General features: G+C 27.0%; 4 protein-coding genes and 1 long non-coding RNA gene across 8 annotated transcripts in view; 3 read left to right on the top strand and 2 right to left on the bottom strand.

The window, feature by feature from the left end:
- Window positions 1-1,058: 1,058 nt before the first annotated feature.
- Window positions 1,059-10,414, bottom strand: LOC119672049 (coiled-coil domain-containing protein 102A). Of its 3 annotated transcripts, none has more exons than XM_038083000.1 (13): window positions 10,064-10,324; window positions 9,894-10,004; window positions 9,581-9,774; window positions 9,408-9,513; window positions 9,258-9,348; window positions 9,055-9,193; window positions 8,863-8,956; window positions 8,671-8,802; window positions 8,401-8,607; window positions 8,232-8,339; window positions 2,421-2,587; window positions 1,538-2,219; window positions 1,092-1,184 (listed from the first exon to the last, which is right to left on the bottom strand). In XM_038083000.1, the coding sequence occupies exons 1-13, from the start codon at window positions 10,217-10,219 to the stop codon at window positions 1,176-1,178; spliced, it is 2,196 nt and encodes a 731-aa protein (XP_037938928.1). In that variant the 5' UTR covers window positions 10,220-10,324; the 3' UTR covers window positions 1,092-1,175. The 3 variants fall into 3 exon arrangements, with proteins under 3 accessions (XP_037938929.1, XP_037938928.1, XP_037938927.1); XM_038082999.1 differs by lacking the exon at window positions 1,092-1,184 and adding an exon at window positions 10,354-10,414 and having other exon boundaries at window positions 1,493-2,219; window positions 10,064-10,259; XM_038083001.1 differs by lacking the exon at window positions 1,538-2,219 and having other exon boundaries at window positions 1,059-1,184; window positions 10,064-10,323.
- LOC119672050 (glutaryl-CoA dehydrogenase, mitochondrial-like) lies at window positions 4,471-6,104 on the top strand. Its single transcript, XM_038083002.1, has 2 exons — window positions 4,471-5,046; window positions 5,165-6,104. The coding sequence occupies exons 1-2, from the start codon at window positions 4,581-4,583 to the stop codon at window positions 5,956-5,958; spliced, it is 1,260 nt and encodes a 419-aa protein (XP_037938930.1). The 5' UTR covers window positions 4,471-4,580; the 3' UTR covers window positions 5,959-6,104.
- A 1,737-nt stretch (window positions 10,415-12,151) lies between the features above and the next one.
- Window positions 12,152-13,771, top strand: LOC119672044 (40S ribosomal protein S3a). The gene is made up of 2 exons (XM_038082994.1): window positions 12,152-12,541; window positions 13,191-13,771. The coding sequence occupies exons 1-2, from the start codon at window positions 12,201-12,203 to the stop codon at window positions 13,654-13,656; spliced, it is 807 nt and encodes a 268-aa protein (XP_037938922.1). The 5' UTR covers window positions 12,152-12,200; the 3' UTR covers window positions 13,657-13,771.
- Window positions 13,772-16,275: 2,504 nt separating this feature from the next.
- LOC119672048 lies at window positions 16,276-22,197 on the top strand. 2 transcript variants are annotated; one of them, XR_005251861.1, is made up of 9 exons: window positions 16,276-16,299; window positions 16,499-16,706; window positions 17,363-17,441; window positions 18,558-18,636; window positions 18,838-18,967; window positions 19,271-19,317; window positions 19,554-19,603; window positions 20,702-20,780; window positions 22,112-22,197. It is a non-coding gene; the product is annotated as an uncharacterized LOC119672048 (long non-coding RNA). The 2 variants fall into 2 exon arrangements; XR_005251862.1 differs by lacking the exon at window positions 19,554-19,603.
- A 154-nt stretch (window positions 22,198-22,351) lies between these two features.
- LOC119672047 (mini-chromosome maintenance complex-binding protein-like) overlaps window positions 22,352-22,767 on the bottom strand; it is a 37,268-nt gene continuing 36,852 nt past the window's right edge. The window contains exon 2 of the mRNA XM_038082998.1: window positions 22,352-22,753. Coding sequence (XP_037938926.1) covers window positions 22,376-22,753 — 378 coding nt within the window. The 3' untranslated portion in view covers window positions 22,352-22,375. The remainder of the gene's footprint in view (window positions 22,754-22,767) is intronic.

Below are 22,767 nucleotides of genomic sequence, written 5' to 3'. Positions count from 1 at the left end.
TAATAACATTGTATATAAGTGTATATATTCAATTCAATTAGTTGTATATAATTATGTATGTTGAGTGTGGTAAAATACAAGTGGTCTTTAACATATAAAATAATATTGAATATAAAAAAAGTTAACATTATATAGGAGTTTTGTTACTTATTCAATATAAATTTAAAGTTAATTTTTTATAAAAGTATATTAAAAATACTTTAACATATATGGCAATATTATTTAAGGTAGGATTTAACATGCAATATTAATTAATTATTACTATCTCAAATAAGAGAACTTAGTCACAATAGAATGGGATTTTTCGTTGCATTTTTAGATTTATGTATGCTTTTTTAATTTATTTGTATAGTATCACTGGTTTCTCATAAATAAACCAACGAATTTTATTAAACGGAAAAGTATGATTCATTTTGTGATATAATATCGTTAGAGATATCTTATATATCTTAACTAATATTTTATTAAGTAGATATTATAAACTCAAAGTTGCCTTTAAATTTTATTTAGTATAAGATAGCTGCTTTTAACTATTTTAATTTTTAATAATAATTATTTAAATATAATCAGTTACGCTGTTTTGTTTTATATCTATATGTCAATAAATATAATACATAATAATAAAGAACTGATAATATTTAAATCATACATTTGGAATAAATTAATTATAACTTTACAGTGGCAGCAATAGAAGCGTGGGCATCGGTGACGTCTACCGTTGCCACTGATTTTTGTTACATATAACTATACATGTTTGTTCGTGTAAATGTATATAATTTCTGTTAATTTATAAATTTTGTAGTTGAGATTCTAACGTCTCTTATGGCTTCCATAATCTTATCTTAATTTTAATGTAGGATTAAGGATTAGTTAAGTATATCTAAAAAATAGTATACAAATTATTCAATATAATCTTATAAAAACTGAATACTGAATATTATATAAATGAAGATGAATGTTGTGTACACAAAAACTAAATATGTAATGAAATGTGAGTTTTTTAAATGGAATTTTTTGAAGGATAACACTAAATTTTTAAAACTAATTAAGTATATAATATATAAAGTTAAGTTTTGATTATATATGGTCGTATTTTAGATAATAAATTCTATTAAATTCCTTCGTCACTATTTTCCTCCAATTCGTCATCAAGTAATAAACTCGTGGAACCATAATTACGGAGTCTACGAAAAAAGTAAAATGTGATTAATAATTATTATAATATTTTATCACTTTTTATTTAGTACTTTATAAATATTATATTTAAAAGTATTACTACAATACTATGAGAAAAAAATTAATATAATTTTTGTTATTAATTTCATTAAAAAAAAAAATAAAAGGAAATAAAAGAATATTAAGAGAGTTACATATAGATACTTACAAATATCAGTTTTCGATAATTTGATAATATAAAAACAAATTAGTAAAATTATTTAAAATCAAATAAAACATAGAAAAACTTTAAAATTCTTTGAAAAAAAATTTTTTTTTATAAATTTGAATGAATATGATAAATCCAACTTAACAAACTTACCTCATCATCGGATACCTTAAGACCATCTAAATTAATACTGTTTCTTGAATAGCTACCACCAGTACTACTACTAATGGAATTATCTTTTTTCTGATATTGCATATTACCGCCACCAATACTTCCTGCACCGACATTACCACCACCAACCGTTGAGGAATGCGAATGATCATCAAACAATTGCCGATTGATATCGTCTTTGGTTAGATTTGAATTTGTGTTACCACAAAGTGAAGCGGTGGTACCTTTCAACGGTAGCGCTAGGTTAGCCCTATTGCTTGACTGTTGATTACCAGACGATGTAAATCTTCCGGATAAACGTTCGCGTTGCTCGCGCTGGTGGTGATGATGTTGGTGATGCAAGTGTGATGGATTATCAAATTTTTGCTTGGCACGTTCAAATTCTAAATTACGCGATTTCGATTCAAATATATTCTCTTCCAAATGTGATGGTTTCGCATCAAAAAATGCGCTATTTTGTTGCATTAAAGTTCGTTCAGTATGACTTGAACGCTTTGACGAAGAATCCATACCATTGGAAGAATGACGTTGTGCAGATTGTGCATCATCAAATATTTGTCGTAGATCATTAATATTTGGCAAACAATCACTTGGAATTTCAACGGCAATTTTATTGCGTAATTGCACACCAGTTGTTATGCGCATTTGTGGACTTGGTGCACGTCTTATGAAGAGATTGTGTACGTTGTATTAAATAATTGTTGTAATATATACATATATATACATATTCAGTTCCAGTAAGCATATGTAGCATTAAAATTTATTATTTAAAATGTTAATGAAATGTTAGTATTTTTTTTATAATAAAGGTAAAATGAAATGGATTATTATATTAAACATTGAATAGCAGAATGTATCATCAAACCTTGTTTGTAAATGTTGTATTTGCACTTGTAATCCTTCACTCTGGCCAACCAATTCATCATTTGTACGTTGCAATCTACGTACTTGATTGACTGCAGAGTCTAATTCATCTTCTGCTCCTGCTAATTCTCGTTTCAATTCTTCAACTCTTTGACGCAATCTTTTAACCTAAAATAAAAAAATTAAAAACAAAAAGATTCAATGCTTAGTTCCATGTTTTTTACTTCAATAAAAACGAACTCTACCAAAATTCTATAGTTAATAATGGGAATCGTGAGATCGAAAATGTTTACATAAAGATTTGATGGTACTCAACAAGTTAGTCCAAATTTTTTTATTAATCATTGTAAATTCGTAGAGTTTACATAGTTATTAAAAACTATTAACTAAAATAAGAAATATATATTGCATTATAACTGTTTCATTCATCTACTGCAGTATTTCTATATTCTTGGATTTCTATATATTCTATATTTCTTTTATCCAGTGAATTTTATTTTTATTTAACACCACATAATATATATTATAGAAGATTTTAAATCTACTCCTAAAGACGGGCACTGACATATGGTACAGTTTTCTGAATTTCTATATATTCTACATTTCTTTTATCCAGTGAATTTTATTTTTATTTAACACCACATAATATATATTATAGAAGATTTTAAATCTACTCCTAAAGACGGGCATTGACATATGGTACAGTTTTCTTATCGTCAGAGCTACAACCAGTCATTATAGGTTAAACCCTGTCTCATAGCATGTCTACTCATTATGCAATGACCTGTCAGCAACGACACCATAGTGCTGAGCGGGCTACGCCTTAGTTGCAGTAGCTGAGTGGTATGTTTTTTTATTCAATTTAGACCAGGTCAACCTAGAGATCTGATAGCAGGATTCGTCTGCCCACTTTTGTTTGGCTATGCTCAGATATTTTTGTTTAGTTGCTAGTTTAACTATTACAAGTGGAACGTCAATATCTGAGAAGTAAATGTCATAAAGAAAAGTGCCTGCCTTGGCAAGCTCGTCCGCCCTACAATTTCCCGAAATAACTCTATCCCAGGATATCTCTATCCCAGGACACATGCACAATACTTTTAACTAAAATCTATGTATTATTTTAGACTAAGTCCCATTTTTGAATTCCATATGAACAGATAGGCTTCAGTATTACTTTGTAGATGATGTCTTTAGTGTTGAGAGATTAGAGAAGAAAATTATAGAAATCAATACAATGAACTAAATTATTTTCTGAAGGAACATGTAAAACACATATATCGAATTTTGACTCCAATGCATTTATCACTATCCGATTATCTTATATTATCATCATTCATTTAAAATAATGTAATAATAGATTGATAAGCGTTCCAGTCGTGTAATTCGAACATTTTCTATGATTCAAAATTAAAAAACAAATCTTATTCTATAAAAATAATTATTTTTTTAAATTATAACAGTAAATCTTAATGCGTACTAAAGATCACATAAGAAACAAGTAGATATGGTATAATTAAAAAGACTTATTTTGGTAGATTTGTTATTAATTTAAAATTGAAATAATAATGATATTATTATTATTATTATTATTATTATTATTAGGGGATGTAGCACTGCGACCGTCGGGTCTTTTGTGCCCCCTTCTGGGCTTAGAGTAGGTCTTTAAGCCTTGTTGCGTAAATAAAAAGTAGTATAGAACCTACTTTACAGAGTTTTATAATAATAATATAATTATTTATATTTATTTTAAATTATTATTTATATATAATTATGTTTTTTATTATAATTTTAAAAAATATATATTAAATCAAGTATTACTTACTGGTATATAAAGTTGTTGTAATTGTATTTAGAATATGCTTTTAAATTTGAGATATTTTTCCAGATTTAAAAAAATAATTCATACTCACACATAAATAAAAAATTCTTAAAATGTTAAAAACAAACAAGAAAATAAAGAATAAAACTCAACAAACAGCTGAGATACTTTCCACACACAAGCAAGATAAGAGACCTGCCTCAAAACAACATAAGAATGAGCTTTTTAGTATTGCGAGAGTAGCTGTGCTTGTTGGTGGTTAGAACTCAGACTGTGGACGTCGAAAATTGCTATAATTAATTGGAATTAGCATAGAATACAATAACAACAACAAAATAAAATATGATTGCGCAAAATCTAATCACAAAATTGCGTCCATGTATGCAACGTTTATTTGCTACAAAATCATCAACAGAAGCAGCAAAATTCAATTGGCAAGATCCATTAAATCTGGAATCACAACTAACTGAAGATGAAATCGCTATACGTGATTCGTTTCGTAATTACTGCAAAACTGATCTGCTACCGCGTGTCAAAATAGCAAACCGAAATGAAGTGTTCCACAGAGAAATTATGGAAGAAGTAGGCAGCTTAGGTGCACTTGGTTGTACACTTAATGGTTATGGCTGTGCCGGTGTATCCAATGTAGCGTATGGACTCTTGACTAGAGAAATTGAGCGTGTAGATTCTGCTTATCGTTCGGCTTTAAGTGTGCAAAGCTCTTTAGCAATGGGCGCAATATACGATTATGGCACAGCAGCACAAAAAGAAAAATATCTGCCCACCATGGCGCAAGGAAAGCTTATCGGTAAGTGTTTGGTTAAGAGATATTAAAAGTGATAAACATAAGCAATATTTTTATTGTTTTTTCTTTTGAATAATACTAATTTTTTTTTGCCATAAATTGATAAGCGACTTGTTTACAGGTGCTTTCGGTTTAACTGAACCAAATCACGGCAGTGACCCAGCAGGTATGGAAACTCGTGCCAAATATGACAGTAAATCAAAGTGTTACATACTTAATGGCTCCAAAACTTGGATAACGAATTCTCCTCTTGCTGATGTGCTTATAGTATGGGCTGTATGTGAAGATAGTAAAGTTCGTGGCTTTATAGTGGATCGTTCACAATCTGCAAAAGGTTTAGCCACACCCAAAATTGAAGGAAAATTCTCTTTGCGTGCTTCTGCGACGGGTATGATACTCATGGACGACTTACATGTGCCGGAAGAAAATCTACTACCTAATGTTGTGGGATTTAAAGGACCATTTGGCTGCTTAAATAATGCACGCTATGGTATTGCTTGGGGTGCACTTGGTGCAGCAGAAGCTTGCTTAGAAATTGCGCGAGAATATACTTTGGATCGAAAACAATTTAAGCGTCCATTAGCTGCAAATCAATTAATACAAAAGAAAATGGCAGATGCTACTACTGAAATAGCTTTGGGCTTGCAAGCTTGTCTACAGGTTGGGCGTCTAAAGGATAAACATTTACATACACCGGAAATGATTTCGTTGATCAAAAGAAACAATGCTGGAAAGGCATTAGAAATTGCACGTGCAATGCGCGACATGTTAGGCGGTAATGGTATATCAGATGAATACCACATCATACGTCATGTAATGAACTTAGAATCCGTAAATACGTATGAAGGTACCCATGATATACATGCATTGATATTAGGTCGTGCTATTACAGGAATTGCTGCATTTGCAAATTAAAATAATTATTATATGTTGTGTTAAAGACTTGCATTTAAAAATATAATTAGATATGCTTTATGTATTTTAAGTATCAAAATGAATCTTTAAGGATTGAATGGATTTTTTTCTTAAAGATATTATCAATAAAGATAGCCATACTACCATCTAAAGTTTACACTTATTGATAAAATATAATATATTGTAATTTTATAATATAATTCAAGGGTATAAATTAAAGCATAATTTATAAAAAATTTATAAAAAATCTTTAAAAAAAATCGCTGTTAAGTCATTTAAATTAGTCAAATATCATATACTCATATATATATATATCATTACTATCATGGTGTCAATAATTAATAGTTCTATTATAGTTAGTTAGTTGTGGTGGAGGGAAGACCGAATCCTCCTCAATCAGCTAAGAAAGTCGTTTTAAATCCACAAATCCTCCTAATAATGGGTACCAAAAAGATCAAGCTAGTACTAGCCAGAGGCATTTATAAAGGCAACAACCTGGCCAATGCTAAGGCTAGAGGTTAATTCTATTATAGAATATAGAATTTATTTTATAAAACTTAAGTTCACTGATAAACTAACTAATACTTCATTTCAGACTGATTCATTTTCAAACTTATCAGTATCGTTATTGAATGAATATTACGATCACACATGAAGCTTGTTTGATAAGAACGGAACCTGAAGTACTGAAAAATAAATTCTTCATAGTTGTGATGAAGAAATAAAATTCTGAAGTGATTCGATATTCTTCAGCAACGAGCCGGTTAAAAAGTTTGAATCAATTACACTAAAAAATTGTACCGGTTCCGGTTTAAACAATATTCATTACTATTTAAAATATTTTTTATTAAAATTAAATATTAAAATATAAAAGAATACCCAACAGAATACAATAATTGGAGAAAAATATCACTTCTAAACCTCATCCATAAAATTATGACCTTAATTATACCATCAATTCATGGAAAAAATTATAAAACTACATTACTAAATAAACAAACTGGATGCAATCTAGAAGAAAATATGTGAACCAATATTTGTCTTCTTTTACATTCCAATAATATTAATGCATAATATATAGTATATTATAAATTTTATATTCTCTATATAAAGTATATTATACTATATACCATATAAAATATTATACTATATATAAATATATATTATGCTATATAAAATTTTATATTCTCTATATAAAGTATATTATAATTTTATGGTAACTTATTTTTTTACTTTTAGTAGAGCTAGATGTCCAATAGGTGGCTATTGATTTTCTATCATAACAATTTTGTCAAAAAGGTGATTCCAAATGTTACGCATATTCTATTTCTTTTTTTTACGACATATCAAATGTTGAATATTTTTTATTCGAATTTCAATGAGTTCAACCAAATCTTGGGTAGACTCTAACAAAGCTTTAAGACTTTGCAGATGATATCTACTTACTATTATACACAGTCATCGACATCCAATCCCAAACTAATAACCTCTAATTATTGACAATAGTAGCTAACTTCAAAAAAAAACGATAACATTATAATTGTGATAGTTAATCCACTAACAGAAGCTCACTTGCAAGACATATGACTAAACGGCGTTCACCACGATTCTCACCAGAAACAAAGAACATTCAAAGTTAGTATCAAAGGCAATATGCTGTTTATATGCGAATCTTTGTTCGTATTAAAAAAGGTTGCAGAGAAATTACTATTTCACCTAAACAAATGTTATCAACTCATTAAAATTTACTAATTGGAAAAAATAAGTAAAGAAAGATTTAGCAGCAAGCAATATACAAACAAATGTAAAAATAAAGTGTCGGCTCCTAATATTTTTACTATTAACTTTACATCCCATATTCAATTGAAATGTTATAGAATAGTTTATAGTTCTAGGCAATGTTTAGTGATACTAACGGACCTGTTCTTAACTAAAATATACGCTCCTTACAAGCATTTTTTTATTGTGATTTGAATGCATGAAAAATGTTTTGACAATTTAAAATATATGCTCTTTTTTACGAACAGTTACGAACAGTTTTATATACAAAACACTTTACACCATAGTGTGGTGAGAAGCATTAGGTACTGTAGCTTTGAAATTTGTCAAGATGTGTCCAGAATACCAAAAAGCTTTCTGCTTTATAAAAATCAAAAATTTTATTAAAGAATTTCACAAATCTGTCAAGTGCACAGAATAGGTCCGTAAATCTGAATAGCTTTTGATCTAAAAATCAAGATAACCATTAAAGTAAAAAGAAAAAATTTTCTTACCTCCGCTTCATATTGTTCAGCTCTTCTCGCGGCATGACCCAATTCGGTATTTGTTTCTGAAAGCAGCTTTTTAAGTTTTGAGTGTGATATTTTCATTTCACTAATTTCCTGTTAAAAAAAAAAGTAGAATGTATTTGTAATTGCAAAAAAAAAAAAAGAAAAATATCACCTTATTTCTATCAGACAATTCCTGTTGCAATGCGCGTACTTCAACATCATTTGCTTGCATTGGACGACCTTTTCGATCAGAACGCTCTTGAAAATCACGTAATTCAGCACGCAATTTTTTATTATCGCGTTCCATGGCAAGTTTTTCCGTTTCTAAACGTTCACGTTTACCCCATTCGGAAGCATTCTCAGCTTGTAAACGTTCCAACTACATATAAGAATTATTTATTAATATTTTTCAATTTTGTGGATATTACTTATTTTAATTTACTTCTGTACGTAACTCTCCCAAACGTCTTTCAAGATTTTCACGTGAGGACACTTCTTCCTGAAGTGAATTGTTTACTATACGCATTTCAGCGCGATGTTGTTCTTGTAATGTGAGCAGTTCACGTACCGCTTCCTATTTATACAAACATAAATTACTTATTTGAATATTTCAAAGAATTTTTTTTAAAGTAACCTGTTTAGCTGCTCTCAATTCTTCCTGACGATCACGTAATTCTTGTACTTCAAGTGTTAATTTTTCAATATTTTTGTGTAATAAACTCTTTTCACTATTAATAAAGAATAATATTTGCATTAAATTTTTTTTTTAATATATTTTTTAATATTTAATTTTTTAATATATACGATGTTTATTTTTCGCACTTACTCTCTTTCAGCCTGCACAGTTTTTTGTGCTTCATCTAAACGTAATTGTAACATTGAGATCTTCTGCAACAAATATTCCTCATCAAAATCATCCTTTGATAGTTGCTGAATTAAACGTTTCTCCTCGGCTGCCACGTCATCTGCAATACAAATTTAAGAAAAATATAAATTAAATGAATGAACAATTAAAAAACTATAAATTACCCATATCACTCAAATTCTTAGGAACGGCACCTTTAAGCACAAACTCCTCTATATCAAGATCTTTCATATCATTACTGATTACTTTTGTGACCTGCAATTTTTGAAATTTATTATATACAAATTTAATTCAAAATGTCTGAAATATATTACTAAGCCATCTTCACTATTAACATTTTTGAGACCATCGGATGAAATGTCTGGCGAACAGTTCGCATCACGTCCATTAGCTTCTGCTTCTTCACCTGTATCTCCCAAACTAAAAATGAAATATATTTGAATTAGAATGTTAAATGTATACAAAGCGAAATATTAAATTTGCTAACCCTGCTTTATGGAATTGTCCAGCATGTTTCATCATCAGTGTGTGCACCTTTTCCATTTCTTTTTTAAGTTGTGTAATCTGCATTTCCAGATCATTTTTCTCGCGTTTATATGAATTTGCTTCTTTCATTGCTAAATCAAGATTTGTTCGCAGTTGTTTTGCTTCCTCCCTTGCTTTGTTACGTTCGTTACGTACCTTATTTTATATGTATAATAAATCAAGATAAATAAATAAAAATATTGATTTAACAAATTCATTTATATGTCAACAAATCTACCGGCAACGAAACGTTGCGACCGTATTGAATATATTACCTTACTCCATTTTTCGCGCCAATTCGCTGTACAATCAGACCACCATTTCATAGTTTTTTCCATTTGCACTGCACGAGCTCTGGCTTCTTCAAGCTCACGTTGCCTTTGGGACTGCAAAGAAATATGTATTATTTTATTGATTTTTAACACTTTTAAGTTTTTGGTAGTACTTCTCGTGCTTCCCATTCAGTATCACCGAAGCGAGCAGATGCTGAAGTTCCAATAACACCAGCATTTGTTTCAGTAGGTAAATCTCTTCTTCGTGACACTCCTAGCGATGAGGCTGAAGGAGCACTAACACCAACGCCACCAACGTTTTGTGACATTTTTACTTATTGAAGTGTGAAACTTCAATATTAGAAAATTCTAAATATTACACAAATATTATCGAATATTTAAACAAAAAAATTTATTTTTTTTTGCTCTGCTTATTTTGATATTGCAAAATTTGTTTATTTACTTTTTGATTTGCCAATACGTGCCAAAGATGCAGGAAATAAAATGTCAAAGTTACAATTTGTGTAAAACACTGAAAAAAATTATGTGAAATGTGTAGTATATTGTAAAGGCGTTTTCGATTGGTATATCTGGGATAATATTTTCAATCAAAAAGCACTATTAATGCACTTTTAATGAAATTTTCATTTTCGATTTGTAAATCTGAGGAAACATGTATAACATTTGACATTCATTTATAACACTCTAGATATTTTGCTAGAATAGCATGATTACGCTGAAACTAGCATCTGTTTTATATAATTTGACAGAAAAAGTGTGATTTGGTTCGATAAGTGTATATATGAAAAGTATAAATGTCTAATAAAAATACTATAAAAATGTTAGAATACTCTAAATATGTTAAATTTGACAAATCGAGAGAAAACGTAAATTTGAATCCAAATTATCTAATAGGAAACGCCATAAGTAATACCTATCTACAAAATAATAGATTTATATGCATAAACAATTAGTTTTTTGTAATACTTTTTTAACAAATTTTTAATTATAATGATTTTATAATATAATTATAATTAATTTCGATTTTCATATAAGTTACACTTAATGCTGTACATATATGTATTAAATTTATTGCTATAGTGTCACTGCAATAAATTTATTTTATATGTTTTTATTAATTTGTTATTAAGTTGTAAAATTGATAAAATTGATAAAACGATATAAAAATAATATCAAATTAAATTAAAAATAAACAAATATACAAGCCAGAAAATACTAAATTACAATATTTTAGTTAAGTTATTGCAATATGTAGGTGTAAGTACTGCACAAAAAAACAAGTCTTTTAATAAAGTTTCTTCCTGGCAACACCATCGCAATCTATCAAACACCTTTTGCACAATTTTTAAACTTGTGAAACATATTATTTTTATTGTAATGCTTGTTATTCAAACAATTTATTTGATATTCGTCAAAGTTTTCATTAAGGGTTCAGAACAGTCCACTTATCGTTTTAGTAACATTATTTTCTGCAATCTTATAGATGATTGAAGGTTACGTAGCATATCTGTTAGAGTTAATGTAGTATTCTTGTTTTCCATATAAATTAGGAACTTCAACAAGTGACATTTTTTTTGCCGCACTTCGGAGTGGTCGAATACACAACTCCAATAATTTAATTATTAATACCATATTATATTATTGTAATACTTATGTTAATGACATTGATTAAAATTAATATACAAAGGTATGAATTATTGTTATCTTGTTATATTAACGTAATACTATAATTTAAAAGAGAAGAATTGAAATATCATACTCTAATGGCAATAATATATTTAGACATTGGTATCATTTTATATGACAGCAATGAAATAATTAAATAAAAAGCATTTTATAAATCAATTCAAATAGCAATAATAATATATTTCGCATATATTTTATGTTAAATAAAATTATTAGTCCATATTACCTCTTACTAGTATGTACAATTTTTTTCTCGTTATAAATAATGTTCTTATTAAATAATGGATTTCAAACATCGAACCTAATTTTTTTTTATTCATAGTTTATTATAAAATATATACATATTATAAAAAATGTATAATAAAATAATTATAATGTATTTATTTCTAATACTATTATTAATGATTAAAAATTATGATCACATTATATATTTATTATGTATTATAATTATATATAACATTGATGCGTTCGGAAATCTGTAATAATGACAGCTGTCAAAACTTACCATAAAATTTTAGGTTCAATGGTTAATTTTTGGCGTTTCCTTCTTTTGACAAAGCGAAGCCAACGTGATTCCGTCTTTTTCCGCTTTACATTCTGAAGATGGCGGTTGGTAAAAATAAGGGTCTCTCCAAAGGAGGCAAAAAAGGTGGCAAGAAGAAGGTAATTGATCCTTTTTCACGTAAAGATTGGTACGATGTGAAAGCACCAAACATGTTTACCACTCGCCAAATTGGCAAAACTTTGGTAAACCGTACTCAGGGCCAAAGAATCGCTTCCGACTACTTGAAGGGACGTGTTTTCGAAGTATCGTTGGCTGACTTGAAAAAAGACAGTGATCCAGAACGTTCTTTCCTTAAGTTCCGTTTGATTGCTGAGGATGTACAAGATCGCAATGTCTTGTGTAATTTCCATGGTATGGATTTAACAACAGACAAGTACAGGTGAGGCTCACAGTCTGGACATCAAATGTTGAAAAAAGTGAAAATACAATTTGAAATGAGAAATATAAATGTGAGAATAAAGTGCAATATGGTTTAATGTGAAATTTAGTTTTGAATATAGTTTAAATACTCAAATGTAGTTAAAAAATTAATAAGAAATGATTTATTAAATTCCAGATTGAATATAATATTTCAGTAAAGTTTTAGGTTAGGAAATTGTTTGTATTTGCAAACAATTGCACTGTGAAAGCGTATAATATAATATAAAAATGTAAATTTGTACCTTAATTACTTAAAAAAAGTTGACAATAATATCGTTTTTAACTTTTGTAAGCATTTTTAAAACTAAAGCGGATAAAAAAAATTTTTAAACGAACACGTGTAAAACAATCACTTCTATTAAATGGAATTTTTAATGTTTAATTTATATGTAGTGGAATAATCCGGAGACATTAAGTTCAGACTTAACATAGTTCATAAAATGTTTAGTCCCTACGAACCTCCAAAATAAATTTGTTATACTGAAAAAAACACTGCACATTTTAGTGGGCATTGTGAGCATGTATGCATACAAATAAAAAAATTTCTTGTTATTTATCATTAAAATATTATAAAAGTGTTCAATTAATATATATCTGTTCACTTTCAGGTCAATGGTCAAGAAATGGCAAACATTGATTGAAGCCGTTGTTGAAGCTAAGACCACTGATGGCTATTTGTTGCGAGTATTCTGCATTGGTTTCACAGCTAAGGATCAACAATCTCAACGCAAAACATGCTATGCACAACAATCCCAAGTACGTAAAATCCGTGGAAAGATGACTGAAATCATCACTAATGAAGTTACCGGTGTTGACTTACACAAATTGGTACAAAACTTAACATTAGACTCAATTGCCAAGGATATTGAAAAGAAATGTCAACGCATTTATCCTTTACATGATGTATACATTCGCAAAGTTAAAGTATTGAAGAAGCCACGTTTTGAATTATCTAAACTTTTGGAAATGCATGGTGATGGTGGTGGCAAGGGTACTGAAGCTGTTGTATCAGCTGAAGGTACTGTTATTGATAGGCCCGAAGGTTATGAACCACCAGTACAACAGTCTGTTTAAGTAGTTTGGTGTCAACAAATTAAGATACTATCATTTGTTTAAATGTAGAAAAGAGAATTCATTTTAATACACTATACTACAAAACTAGAAAATATGTTTCGTATTTATCACTAAATCTTTGTGTTTTTAATTAGAATTGGAAATGCATTTTATGCAATCAAAGTTATGGGAAGGCGTTTCTTTTTCTTACATTTATTTGCAGATTCTTTTTAAAGGGTTTTTGCCGCCTGCCTGACTACATTTTAAAAGGTAAATATATTTAATATTGTCTAAATATTTTTTTTTTATCACATTTAAATGATGTTATAGTATTTTTCGTCGCTGATTATATATATATTGATGTTATTTTTCACACTGATTATTAAAAAACCTTTTTATTTAAATTTCAAATCATTGCTTTGCTAAAATGGAGTTTTTTTTACATTGTAGGTGCATAATCTTTTGAACTATATGAAAAATCATAACAAATTACAATATAATTGTGGGTTCCAAGAACATCCCGGAGCTACTTGACGGCCAAGTTCCTTTCAACACCTAAAGGGATTTCACAAGCATGTCCCAGCGGGTTACAACAAAAACATTATAATTGTAAGATGTAAGTTTAAATAAAAAACAATGTTATTTGCTGCATAAATGATGTTAAAATTATTTATTTGCTACTACTGAATAGTTTTTGCTGAAAATACAAACTGATTTTTAAAAGTTTAGAAATATATTAAATCGTTGAAATTTCAAGCAGATGACTAATTCTTTTTTTTTTTTTTTCAGATTGCAGAAAAAATGGAAAAGCTTACACCATGCGTATGCCATCAGCTTAAATTTCATTGTTATGTGAGGTAATAAAATGTTTAAATAATTATACAAGTAATTAAAAAAATGTTTACATAAATTAATACATTTTTTAAATAATTTTTTAATATAATAAATTTTTTGCTTTATGTGAATTAAATGTAATGAAATATTGTAAACATTTCGGAAACTTTTTCTGTGTAAAAGAAAAAAAATGTTATATTCATATTTTAGGCTAATTTGACTATTTGATTGTAAGACAAGTAAAAACAATAATATTTTTTAAATTTTATTATTATTGTCTTATTTCATAGTCCAACAAAGTTCCTTTGGTATTTTCTGACAACTTCAGGGGTAGATAAATTATTATTTTTATAATTACAACAATTATAAAAAGAAATTATTAATGTTATTAAACTATTGAATAATATATATAGAATATTGTATCCGTACAATTATTATATATTAATATATTTAAAGAAATTGGAAAAGTGTGATAATATGATATAAAACATTTAAACATTAAATTCAAAAAAAATTTGAATTATTTTTATTTGTCATTCAACTTAAGACCAGTTTAGCTTCAAATACGAATATAAAATACTTTTTCATTTAATATTTTCATAACAAGAGAAAAAGTTTCTATTTTCATTTTATTATACATGATGTTATTTTTTTATTCGATTCATTTGCTACTCTGTAGAAATAATGATGACAAATATTAACTGATAATAAATTGAAATTTCAATGTATATTTTGCACATAACATAACAAAAATTACAATAAAATTTTCTTAATATTTGCAGATTGTTTATTGTCGGAAAACATGTAATAAAACTGGTAAGTTTCATTGTTTTTATTAAAAACAAAATAGTTAATTTCATATCATGCATAAAAAGTTTATTGATTTTGTAAATTTTTTACAAATCATATATATTAGTCATATCCAAAACATTTTTTTGGATATGATTGCATTTTTATTTCTACATATTGTCTTGAAGAGACTCGGTTTTGTTGAACATTAAAAAAATATTTCTGTTTAATTTGTATCAATTAAAATAATTTTAAATAATATATCAGAAAATGTTTTAAAATATTTTTCATTAGTTAATCAGGTATTTTTCCTAATTATGCACATTTTTGTAAAATAACAAAAATAAATCTCTCTTTCTTTTCTAAAGAGATTTTGTTGTTTTGTTTAAAAAAACTTAGAAAAATTTATATGTATTTAAAAGTTAATATTTGAATAAAAATTTATTATATAATAAAAGATTTATGGCATGATATGAAATTGTTGAAAAAATTAAAAGCATAATTTTCGTGATGAATAATTTTGGATGAACATATTGAATATATAATGTAATATTTTCTTTGATAGTAGAACTGATAATTCCTACTTCCTTTTATTTCTTTTATTTTTACATAAATAAATCTAATAATTGTTTTAATTTTGCAGAATATTTGCTGATGACTTGCTGGAGAAAATCAGAATCGTTGGTTAAACTAATATGTGATAAAATATAATAATGATATAATGGGATTGCAAGTTCTAAAAAAAATCATCAGTTGTAATTAGGTATGTATATAATAAATTAAATAATCTTTTAAAGTATATATTTAAAGTATATATTAACTTTTATGATGACAACTTACCCAGCTCGCTTTGATAAAACTATGAAGAGAATTTGTTCTAATTCCAACGCTTATATATTCTGATTCTATTATGATTATTATATTATAAACATTAATATATTATTATTTAACTAAATTAATTAATCTTTTCAGGTTATATATATGCACCAGAACATATCTGTTATATAATCCAACAAACTCAATTGAATATTTATGGATGAGGTACGTAGATTTAATTTGAAATTGATATAATCAGCTATTAAGTATATATGATGACAACTTACCCAGCTCGCTTCGATGCTACTATGAAGAGAATTTGTTCTATACCAACGCTAAATACTTGCTGATATATTATTAAATAATTTTAATAATTTTTTTGTTAACTATTATATGATTAACGTATTTAATTAATTTATTACAGAAAGCATCGATACCGGCAATATATTTACATTATAAACGCATTAATAAAAAAAATGCTGTTGTGTATAACTGTTCAGAATATTCCCACCCCTTTATGAATTATGATGTCTATATTTTAAGGAACTGATCTAATGACGACTCAGATATTAAACGATTTTAAATTTTATGAGATCATACAGTACTCATAAGCAGAGTTAAGCTTATAAAAGGTATGTGAAAATTAATTAACGAAATCTATACAATTTATGTACTTTTCAATAAATATTATTTTAACATTTCTATTTAATTTTTTTATAAATTTTATTAATATCTTTTTAATTAAATTTGGATTAGTATCATAATAATAGTAACATAACATTTGCATTAGTTTATATTTCGATATAGTTAAATGTAATTAACTGTGTTAATTTAACATTAATATTTTCTAATTGTACAAAAGTTAATTTGTATTTTATTTTGTTATTACCATATAAATTTAATTGTTAAGCACATAAATTGTTGTTTTTTTTTTATTTTATTAAATATTATAGTTATTTTTTTTATTAAATATTATATTTATTTTTTTTTTTTATTTTATTAAATATTATAGTTATTTTTTTTTTTTATTTTATTAAATATTATAGTTATTTTTTTTTTATTTTATTAAATATTATAGTTATTTTTTATTTTATTTTATTAGATATTATAGTTATTTTTTGAAAGACTTTAGTATGTTATTTACATGATGAGTTTTTTTCGGATTCCCCATCATTTGATTGTTAAATGAGACACATCCATTCTGATAAAGTTTTTCAATTTCTACATTTTATAAAAATATAAATATATTTATTATTATACTAATATCAATTTATTATAATTTTTTCAGATCAATTTCGGATTCATGCTTTTTGGAAAGTTACAATAATTATAAAATTAATGACCAGATTTAGCTGACATTTTAGGAGGTAATTTATTAATATATGAAGTTTTTTTTATGTGTTTATTTTTTTTTAAATGTTTTATGTTGTTTAAAATCAATTAATTTTATTAATTTTTTTTAAACATAGTTTTTGTAAGTAACTATATTTTAAATATGGGGGTGAGGGTTTTTTTTAGTAAGTTTTTCAATAAATTTTGTTTTTTAAAAACTACAAATTTTTTAAATCTTCGAAATGTCGTTAGAAAATATAAAAATTAAATTTATGTCTATCGAATTATAATGCGTATATTAAATAATAACATGTAATATTATTATGATTGAAGTAACATTTTGGTTTTTTATATTCCACAGTTAGAGTAACTAATTCGATATAATTTCGAAACGTAGCTAGAGTTACATAGAATTCCAAATTTAATACATTTTTTTTTTATTATAAAAATATTGTACTTAACAAAATGTGTCTTCTAATTTTTGTAAAGACATGTCTTCTGTTTTTATTATATCCCGCTTCCTTGTTTCTGTTAGGCTTTTTGAGGATTGATAGATCTTCCATGTGATTTACAATAATTATATTTAATATTATATTGTACGTATCTATAAAACCTATTCGATATTAGACATATCTACTGATTACAGGTTTTATAGCACAGACCTTAATGATTCATTAGAAAGCAAGAATTTTGTCAAATTCAAAATGACAGTAGTTTATTTTACATAACTTTGATTTTTTGGGCACGACCGGGGATTTTAGTAAAATCAGCTATTTTGACATTTATTTGACATTGCGACAGCCAGCCACAGTGTGTAACTTTAATTCACTAAAACCACCTATTGGGAATGAATAGAGAAAATTTCTACCACTGACGCCGAAGTGCTAGCATGCAAGTAATTTGGAAAAGAAAGTTGACATAAAATAGCTTAGTACTTGAAAGTCTATGATTATCTATGCCAGACTATATAAAACATATATATTTCAAAAATGTATTTATGATGACAACTTACCCAGCTCGCTTTGACGCAACTATGAAGAGAATTTGTTCTAATTCCAACGCTTATCTAATCTGATTTGATTATAATAATATAATATATTGATTTATGATTATAAATGTAATATATTGAAATGATTTTTTTTTTTTTTCAGATTGACAGCTATGGAGCTTATGTGCGAAACTGAATTTCACACAAAAGACCAGTAAATGCAGTTCAGTGTTTATGAAGAGGTAGGTACTTTTCTTAAGAAAAAGTTTTAATATGCATTTTAAAAATATATATGATGACAACTTACCCAGCTCGCTTTGATGCAACTATGAAGAGAATTTGTTCTAATTCCAACGCTAAATACTTGCTGAATATATAAAAAAAAATTTTTAATAATTTGATTGTTAAATTGTTTATTAACATATATCATTTATATTTTACAGATAATGCGGATATGTACAATGAACTAATCGTAATCGTATTGCAAATGTTGAGAATGAGTAGTTCTCTAATTGATATTTAAGTGAACGAAATTTTCAATTGGTGAAATACTGGCTAATCTATATTTATACGGTATGTGTAAATTTTTAGAATGTATTATAATTATTTTTTGCTTATACATTTTTATGTGATGATACTCTCAATCCGACGCTATGATACATATATGAAATAGCTTATTTAGTACTGATTTTTCAAAAAATTCTTTATAATCAATAACAAGTTTTTGTATTTATCACAAAAGAGAAACTAATTTTTGAGATTTTCCTGCATTAGTATGTCTTGTTATTGGTTGTAAAAATTTTAATTGTTATAAACTTATTTACTTAATTTATTTTTTAATATAAAATTTAAAAAAAATTTTTGTTTTTTTTTCAGCACTTATAACAACTTCAAATCTTCTAGAAGTATTAGTATGCAAGAAGGTAAGAATTAATTTCATATATGCTTTATTTTATATGTTCACATGATGAGTTTTTTTCGGATTCCCCATCATTTGATTGTTAAATGAAGCACATCCATTCTGATTTGATTTTTTAAATTCTTCTTTAAAAAAATTATTAATGCTAAATATTAATATAAAATTTCAATTGTTATAAATATATTTACTTAATTTATTTTTTAATATAATATTTAAAAAAAATTTTTGTTTTTTTTTCAGCACTTATAAGGACAACTTTAAATCTTCTAGAAGTATTAGTATGCAAGAAGGTAAGAATTAATTTTATATACATTGTGACCGAAAAGTTTCCTTTGCGTTTTAAATAAACGCAAAATTCTTAATCTTCATCAATATTTATTTTATCTCCTTCAAAATATGCTCCATTAGAAGCGATACACAAATGCCAACGTTTCTTCCAATCATCAAAACATTTTTTATAGGCGCTTTCCGGTATGGCTTTGAGTTCCCTCTGCGAATTCTGTTTTACGTCTTCTATGGATTCAAAACGCGTTCCTCTGAGTGGTAATTTGAGGTTGGGAAACAGGAAAAAGTCACACGGTGCAAGATCAGGTGAATACGGTGGCTGTTCGATGGTATTTATTGAATGTTTGGCCTTAAAATCGTTGATAATGTTGAACAAATTGAGGTGAATCGGAACAAGCCGGGCGTTGACACGTCGCATACACAAATTGTCCACCAAAATCAAACGAGCCATCTCACGACCGATGCCTAGCTCTCGTGCTATCTCTCTAACACTCACATGAGGATTTTTGAACACGATTTCCTTTGCCTTTTCAATGTTTTCGTCGGTGGTAGAGGTCGAAGGTCGTCCAGAACGCGGCATGTCTTCGACGGTCGTACGACAGTCCTGAAAGGCTTTGTACCACTCATAAACTTGAGTTTTCGATAAAACTGATTCCCCATAAGCCTTTTGTAGCATTCGCAACGATTCTGCACACGAAATTTCGTTCGAAAAACAAAATTTGATGCAAACTCTTTGTTCAATATTTTTTTCCATTGTTTTTTTCGCAACGCACTACTGAGGTGAACTGGTTTCAACAGCTGCCGTAAACGAACTGTCCGACAGATCGCGCTCATTTTTGGCATAGTAATTAAGGAGTGCTGCCAAACTACATAAACTTAAAATATCGAAAAATATACAGCGCGCGAATTTTAAATGAGAACCTCCGAAAACTTTTCGGTCACAATGTATGCTTTATTTTATATGTTCACATGATGAGTTTTTCTCGGATTCCCCATCATTTGATTGTTAAATGAAGCACATCCATTCTGATTTGATTTTTTAAATTCTTCTTTAAAAAATATATTATGCTAAATATTAATATGCTAATATCGATTTCTTTCAGATTAATATGTAAATTATTAAAACGGTTTTATAAAAGTTCATTTAAAATGAATTGTCGGATACCACGGATGTTGAAATAGGTAATTAAATGAAACTATGAATTTATAAATTATTTCATATAAAATGCAGTTTAATTTCAAAAATGAAGTAATTGTCTATTTTAACATTGGCTATATAGTATATAATGTATAATTACTTTCTTTTTATATTTGAAAATTCTATAAAAAAATTTATACAAATTTTATAGATTTTAGGTAGATTTATTTATTTATATTTAAATCATCAGATCATATTTTTAGGCCGTGTGCTAGTTCGAGTAAATTGAGGTAAAATAAATTACAATTTCTTAGGGATTTTTTGCACGGCTTATATAAATATTTATTTATTAATTGCACTTATTTATTATTTTTGGTTAAAAGTCTTCAACTTTATTTATTAAACATCTTATAAAGATTTAATTTACCTAATTTTTATCTACTCGAAATTACCTATTCGAAATTCTGGTAAAAAACAATTTACCATTAATTTACACGAACTCGCACAAGGCCTTAAATGAACCAAGTATGAAATTCAAAGAAAATAAAATTTTTAAATGGTGGTTGTTGGTATAGAATTATTTTATTATTATAATTTTATTGATTTATAACTTTAATCGATTTTTTAGGTATTTTATGAAGAAGAATTAAATTGTTTTTGTTGAAGTAGTTAGATTTTATTTAACTGGTTCTACGTCTATCACCACTCTGTTATTGATGAGTCAGTCATTAAATCATTATTCATATTGTAATAATAATTCTATTGCCAAATTTTTTCTTAGGGCTAAGCTATGGGCTGGTCCGAATTGTTTCAAAAAAAATTCGTTAGAATACTACAGACTTAGTAAGAAATGATTAAACTATGTTAATTATATGAAAAAAAGAAAAGAACTATTCATGTTTTAACACTATTTTTTTACATTTTGCTTTATTTACATTATAATTATACTCGTATATATAATATTGTAGATTAATTTGTGCAATATATAAAGAAAAATCAGATTTAAAAAATTGTACGTGCACAGTTTTCAAAAAATTAATAAAATTAAAATAAACCGATTTTATGGTTATTATTTAAATTTTGCTATGTACATTTTGGTTTTATTTTTAAAACGCAAAAAAAATATTCTTGCCTTAAAAACTTAAGAGTTGAATTAAACATTTTTTTTTAAATAAATATTGTAATTACAATTTTCATCTTGTATTTTTATAAAATTTAAGTACATTTATATATTAATAAAATCTACCGTTAGATACAGTTATTAAAAAACTTAAAAAAGATATTTTTTTTGCAGGGTTTATTTTTGAATCCTGCATTTTAAAAGTTAAATTTGAAGTTCGAAAAAAAAATAATTTTGCATATTTTACATTTTTAGATCTATGACAATGATGATGAAGATGCATTACTTTCTACACAGTTGGCATGCGTGATTGGATACATCAAAAACAAATACCACACACATTCTAAATTTAGTACAAAGGATATACAGTAAACATTTTTTCAATATAATTCTTTTTTTCAGGTTTCTTACATAGTTTTAGACTTAAATATTAACAACAAAATATCAATAAATAATAATTTTATAAAAACTAAGAGATTTTTTATTTGAATAAATAATAACATTTAAAACATTTTGTACTTAAACTTTAGGTTTGAATTTGGGTAATTCCTTTATACGCTCTCTCCGTTTATGTTCCATTTCCTTTGCCAATTCCCAAGATTCCTTATCGAGCACTTTTTTCCCTCTTGCTATTGCTAGCAAGCGTGACAATGTGAGCAAGGAATGTAATTCATCGCTGCTATTGATAATTTTGTCTTTACGCATTTGTACATAATCTGTCTGTATCATTTCCATATTCTCCGGATCCATAGAAAATTCACAGAGTTTTGCTTCCGTGATGAAACGTCTAAATTGATCTAGCCGATCAGGTTGCAAATAATGATGTGCAGCTTTTAAAGTTTCCATAATTATTTCTGTGGTGTTGTCATCGGTGTTAATTGGAATTCTAAAATGCATCTGTATAGATATAA

This window comes from Teleopsis dalmanni, chromosome 1, assembly GCF_002237135.1.
Source record: "Teleopsis dalmanni isolate 2A chromosome 1, ASM223713v2, whole genome shotgun sequence".
Classification (NCBI taxonomy): domain Eukaryota; kingdom Metazoa; phylum Arthropoda; class Insecta; order Diptera; family Diopsidae; genus Teleopsis; species Teleopsis dalmanni.
This window is presented reverse-complemented; position numbering and strand designations above follow the sequence as displayed.

Coding starts and splice junctions, on each gene's coding strand:
- LOC119672049 (XM_038082999.1), bottom strand. CDS start 10,219: ATGTCACAAAACGTTGGTGGCGTTGGTGTTAGTGCTCCTTCAGCCTCA. Junction 9,194..9,257: donor TAAGAATTTGAGTGATATGG/GTAATTTATAGT, acceptor TTTGTATTGCAG/ATGACGTGGCAGCCGAGGAG. Junction 8,340..8,400: donor AATTGTCTGATAGAAATAAG/GTGATATTTTTC, acceptor TTTTTTTAACAG/GAAATTAGTGAAATGAAAAT.
- LOC119672050 (XM_038083002.1), top strand. CDS start 4,581: ATGATTGCGCAAAATCTAATCACAAAATTGCGTCCATGTATGCAACGT. Junction 5,047..5,164: donor GGCGCAAGGAAAGCTTATCG/GTAAGTGTTTGG, acceptor ACTTGTTTACAG/GTGCTTTCGGTTTAACTGAA.
- LOC119672044 (XM_038082994.1), top strand. CDS start 12,201: ATGGCGGTTGGTAAAAATAAGGGTCTCTCCAAAGGAGGCAAAAAAGGT. Junction 12,542..13,190: donor TTAACAACAGACAAGTACAG/GTGAGGCTCACA, acceptor GTTCACTTTCAG/GTCAATGGTCAAGAAATGGC.